Source organism: Myotis brandtii, unplaced genomic scaffold, assembly GCF_000412655.1.
Source record: "Myotis brandtii unplaced genomic scaffold, ASM41265v1 scaffold940, whole genome shotgun sequence".
In the NCBI taxonomy this organism is placed as follows: Eukaryota; Metazoa; Chordata; class Mammalia; order Chiroptera; family Vespertilionidae; genus Myotis; species Myotis brandtii.
In genome coordinates, this window is record NW_005371877.1 from 959,908 (window position 1) to 965,838 (window position 5,931).

General features: G+C 58.6%; 1 protein-coding gene across 1 annotated transcript in view; it reads left to right on the top strand.

Annotated features, from left to right (window-relative positions):
* The first annotated feature begins 6 nt into the window (after positions 1 to 6).
* Positions 7 to 5,931, top strand: part of IFITM10 (interferon induced transmembrane protein 10) — a 7,956-nt gene continuing 2,031 nt past the window's right edge. Inside the window, exons 1-2 of the mRNA XM_014533120.1 lie at positions 7 to 194; positions 1,333 to 1,416. Coding sequence (XP_014388606.1) covers positions 57 to 194; positions 1,333 to 1,416 — 222 coding nt within the window. The 5' untranslated portion in view covers positions 7 to 56. The remainder of the gene's footprint in view (positions 195 to 1,332; positions 1,417 to 5,931) is intronic.

Sequence of the window (5,931 nt, forward strand, 5' to 3'; positions counted from 1 at the left end):
GCGTTCGGGGGGCCGGCGCGCCCCAGGTCTGCAAGCACCTGGCGGAGAAGAAGACCATGACCAACCCCACGACGGTCATCGAGATCTACCCCGACACCAGCGAGGTGAACGACTACTACCTGTGGTCCATCTTCAACTTCGTCTACCTCAACTTCTGCTGCCTGGGCTTCATCGCCCTGGCCTACTCCCTCAAAGTGAGCGGGGTCGGGGGCGGGCACGGGGGGCCGGCAGGAGGGGCGGGAAGAGCCCTGGCTGCACCACTCTGCCCCCCCCTCAGAGAAGCCGTGGTGCAGCAGGTGCAGCCAAGGGGGCTGAGGACTAGGACGGGGAGGCCAGCGAGGAGGGTGTGGGGAGCTCTGGGCACCCCCCGCCCCATGCTGAGCTGGGAAGCTCCCGGGGGTCTTGATTGGGCTCTGGGTCCACAGGGCCAGGGTCTCTGTGCTGCCAGCTTAGGGGGCGGACTCAGGGCCCAGGGCCTGTCCTCTGGGTGGGGGTGGGGGCATTAGACCTGGACAGCTGCCCTGGACGGATGGGGAAGTGGAGGGGCCTTGGAGTCCTTCCCCCCTGACAGGAGGAGGAGATGTCAGGGCAGCTGGAGACCTTGCCAAACCCCTCACTGGGGAATCTGACACAGGGCAGACATGCGGAGGGCGGCCACACAGACTGGTCACCAGTCACGGCCCTCCCCCTCCCCCTTCTACACGTGGTTCTAGACAGTCTGTCCAGTGTCCGGGAGCCAGGGAGAGAGCCGTGAGCACATCCTCTCCCATCCACTCTGAGCCCGCAGCCTGCCCAGGGGCATGGCCCCCAGAGCCCCTCGCTGCTCTGAGAGGAGCTGGCCAGGAGCAGACAGGCCCCCGCCACGGGCAAGGCAGAGACGGATCGCAGGAGGGAGCTGTGACTGCTCACACCTGGGGTGGAGAGAGCGGTACACGTGTGTATAAGGACAGAGAGCCCAGGGCCGCTGCAGCCCTGCCCCAGGAGGCGGTCCCCATCTCCCCGTGGCTCAGGAAGGGCTTGGCCTGTGTCTTGCCGGATCACCCTCTTCCCAGATATGATGCCCAAGGTCGGTTCATTCCATTGGTTGCAGCTGACCAGCAAGGCAGGGACAGAGGGGGTGGGGAGGGGCCCCTGGGGGCTGCAGGGAGGGGAGGGGCTGGGCCAGAGAGGCTGGGGGGGGGGAAGGACGTGGACTGTTCTGTCGCTGTGCCTCTGTCAGCCCACCCGCCCAGGCACCGCGCATCTGACCACCTGGCTCTCCCTCCTCCTGACTCACCCTCAGCATCAGCATCGCTGGCCACCTGGCTTTCCCTCCTCCTGACTCACCCTCAGCATCAGCATCGCTGGCCGCCATTCATCCCTCACATTCCGGCCTGTGTACCTGGTCCTGGGCTCCACCACGTGGAACCATGTTATGTGAGTGAATGTGCGTGAGCGTGCATGTGTGCACAAAGTGCGTGCATGCATGCAGGTGTGCGTGTGCATGCAAGTGTGTGAGTGTGTGTGAGCACATTGAGTGTGAGCATGAGCGTGGACATACATGCAGGTGTGCGTGTGCATGCGTGTGTGAGTGGAATTGCATGTGTATGAGCATGTGTGCATGAGTGGTGTAGGTGTGAGTGTGCCTTGTATACTTATACATGCACGACCATGTGAGTGCATACGTGTGCATCTACTTGGAAGTGTGCATGTGTGTGCCTGAGTGTGGGCATGCATATAAGTGTGTGCTCGTCTGTGTGTGCATGCGTATGTGCACTGAGTGCATGAGGTGTGAGTGTGTGTGAGTGTGAGTGTGTGTGTGTGCGTGTGTGTGTGTGTGTGTGTGCTGCAGAGGCAGCAAAGGGAAGGGTCCCTGGGAGCTGAGGGTGGAGACTCCCAGGCCAGCCCCCGCTCGGCCTCCTCTGGTGCCCACAGCCTGTGGCAAGGGCCGGCAGCAGGGGCTCCTGTTCGGCAGCGTCCCTTCTTCCTCGGCCTGGCTGTGGGCGGCCGGCTGGCATGGGGCAGGCCCATCTGCTGCGGCTGTAGGTAGGTCAGGACTTGCGTGGTGCAGGCTTTGCGGGGTGGGGGGCGGGTCAGAGCTGGTGCTTCTGAGGGGCAGGAGGAGCTCGACGCCTCCACCCTGGGCTGCTCCCCTGCATTCTTCCTTGTGGGCAGCGAGGGGCCGAGGCTCAGGGCTCCCCTGGGAGGGCGCGCGAGGTGAGCTGCCTCCACACGGGCGGGGAGGACAGAGCTGGCGGCTCGGGCTCTCACTCTGGCGAGTGCATCCATCTGTCCACCAGCTGCACCTCCCCGCCTGCGGCACCCACAGCAGTGCCGCGGTCACGGCCCCTCCAAGGGCACCCGCAGGCTTGGGGTCCGGAGGCCTTGGCTGCGTTCCCAGCTGGTCCCTCCGAGCAGCGAGCTCTGGAGACGCCCCCTTGCTTCCCTGAGCCCATCCTTGATCGCTCACAACCAAAGAGAAACATCACAAGGCTCACGTCAGCCTACATGGGCCGGGCAGAGGCTGGCGTCCTGTGGGTGTCCCTGCCTCACACATCTGTTTATCCACCTTCGCGCCACCCGTCCGGCCCTCCCCCGTCGCCGGGCAGCTCCGCTCACTGCAGCCGGGTCTGCCGTGAGGGTGCAGCCTGATTTTGCTCAGCCCAGTGTCCGGGGGAGGCAGACAGGCATTAGCTCTCTTTCCATGCCGTCTGCACAAGCTGCCCATCATGACCACTGCCCCCCTCAGTACCCCCTGGCTTGGCATTGAAAGCCCCCTGAGATCCATGCTTACCCTCCCCTGGCCTCGCCAAGCGCCCGAGCCCAGCCGTCCTGTGACACCTCGGTTTGCAACATGCTGCTCCCCCAGCCCGAGGGCTTAGGTAAGACCCAGTCTCTCTTCTGCAAATACTCCACTGACCCCCTCTGGCCGAGCCCCTCCCCTGCAGACACCCCATCCCAGCCATGGCTGTCCACCCACCAGACCCGTCCCTTCTTGCTCCCATCCATGCCTCAGGCAGGGCTGGCCAGCCTAGGGGTCCAGGGGTGCTGGGTTGGGGGTGCATGGACAGGACAGGATGAAATGAGCAGCCCCGTGTTTCAGAGAAAGAAGATGAGGGTGAGGTTGGGGCTGGTGCGGGACGCTGCTAGCATTGAAGGACAGATGAGGGGACAGGTGTTCCCGAAGGAGAAAACAGAAAGACTCGAGGGTGAGGCAGTCGGGGAACAGCCAGGCCCTTGTGCTCTGTGGGGAGCAGAGGAAGATGGTCCGGGAAAGGCAGGCAGGAGGCGCCCAGTGAAGGATGGGGACCACCGGTGAGGGTTTGCCGTTCATCACCTGTGAAACGCAGAAGGGAGCGGTGTGAGCAGAGCTGTCAGTGAGGAGGAAGGCGGTGGGAGAAGCCCAGAGGCAGAGAGGAGGTAGGGGCCTGGGGCGGGGGTCCAGGCGACAGGGTATGCGGCTGGACCCAGCACAGGGGTGGTGACAGGAGAGGAGCCGATGTAACGAGGACGTGACAGCAGCTCAGTGGGCCCAGGAGGCTGTGCGACTTCTCAGTGACAGGAAAGCCAGAAAGGACAGATGGGGGGAGGATGCTATGTCAGCTTTTGTATTGCTCATTCCCTCCTTCAGAACATCAGCACCACCCATCCACACCCACCCTCCATCATCAATCACCCACCCATCCATCCATTCATCCATCCATCCACCCATCATCCATCCCCCATCATTCATTCATCCATTCATCCATCATCCATCCAACCACCCTCCATCAGCCATTTGTCATTCATCCACCTATCTATTCATTCATCCACCCATCCATCCATTCATTTATTCATCCACCCATCATCCATCCCCCATCATTCATTCATCCATTCATCCATTCATCCATCCACCCACCCATCCATTATCCATCCATCCATCCATCCATCCATCCATCCATCCATCCATCCATCCATCCATCCATCCATCCATCCATCCATCCATCCATCCATCCATCCATCCATCCATCCATCCATCCATCCATCCATCCATCCATCCATCCATCCATCCATCCATCCATCCATCCATCCATCCATCCATCCATCCATCCATCCATCCATCCATCCATCCATCCATCCATCCATCCATCCATCCATCCATCCATCCATCCATCCATCTAACCTCACTTTCTCGGTAACTTGTTCCCCTTTACTTACCAGCTCCATCCCATCCCCCATCCACACATCAGTACATCTGTTCATCCTTCGAGCCGTCTATATCCCTTGTCTCCGCTGCTCTTCTAGCTGCACCTCACTTTCCAGTACCCGCTCATCGCGCTCACCTTTCCATGCATCTTCACTCATCTGCACCCTTTGACCCCACCCATCCATCCCCTATCATTTTTGTCTGTTTTCCTTCCCTTCTCATCCACCCATGTATCCAACTGCTCATGTACCCATTCATCTCGTTTGTGTATTCTCTTGCCTTTTTCTTTTCCTCCTCTCCTTTCACTCCACATGCTGAATTCATTAATTTACCAATCCATCCATCCTCCATCCGTTCGTCTATCTACCCACCCACCCTTCTGTCCATCCGTCCTCTCATCTGTTCATCTGCCTCCTCTCCTTTCACTCCACATGCTGAATTCATTAGTTTACCAATCCATCCATCCTCCATCCGTTCATCTATCTATCCACCCATCCTTCTGTCCATCCGTCCTCCATCCGTCCTCTCATCTGTGCTCACTGCAGCCATTGATGCCATTCGTCCATCCACCTACCTGTCCACACACTCACCCATTTTTCCTTATGAAACTTTATACCGATCTTTCAATCCATCCCCCGCTTTCCTCCCACCCTCCCTCTGGACCCTTTGTTTATTCAGTTCATCCCAGAGTACCGTCCGTCGCACCCCCGTCGTGCATCCATGCCCAGCCCACCACCCACACACCCATCCATCTCCCCAGCCTCACTGGTCTTGTTATGCCTGCACCTCTCCTTCCTCCTTCTTCCCATGTCTCCGCACCAGGGATCCATCCATCCGACTGCCCTCTCTGTTCTTCCTCTCCCTGCTCTCCCTCCTCTGTCCACCGCTCCCACTTTCTGAATAGACCACACAGCCACACACCCCATTGTTCAGGCGCCTCTAGTTTACAGCAGGGGTTGAACCCTGGGGCCTTCCATCTCTCCGCGCGAATCCTGCTCCTGGTGAAAAGGGGGACGTACCCCCTCAAAGTGTTGTTGAGAAGATTCACTGAGCGAAGGCCAGGTCACGCCATTAACCCAGCTCCATGCCCGTCGCCATTTCTCTTATTATCACTTTCTCTGTTACTTCGCCCACCATCCTCCTCCTCCATTCTTACCGCCATCACCTCCACCCCTTCTCCTGCTGGTGTGACGTGCCCATCCCTTCATTCGTCAGGACACGTATCCGTCGCCTTCATCCACACGTCCATCCCTTTCCCAGCTTCGTGTCTCTCTAGCCACCTCCCTTCCACTCCCTCTTCCCTCGCTTCCTCCTTCTCTCGCTCACTTTAACTACGTATCGGTTTATTAATCCACATAGTGAAGAAAATGTATTTATCTGCCCTCTCTTCTTCACAGTTTTTCTTCCTTTACCCCATTTGCCCAACTTTCTATTTCATGCATCATGTACCCTGTTTTCTCCCCACACACGTAATGATGTGTGTGTGTGTGTGTGTGTGTGTGTGTGTGTGTGAGGTGAGAGCACTTCAGATCTCCTCCCTCAGCCACTTTCAAGTACAGAACAGTATTACCAACCAGGTGTTTTATATAAACACTAGAGGCCCGGTGCACAAAAAATTGTGCACTCGGAGGGGGCAGATCTCCTCCCTCGGCCACTTTCAAGTACAGAACAGTATTACTAACCAGGTGTTTTATATAAACACTAGAGGCCCGGTGCACAAAAATTTGTGAACTCGGAGGGGGGGGGGGGGGGACCCAGCCCGGCCT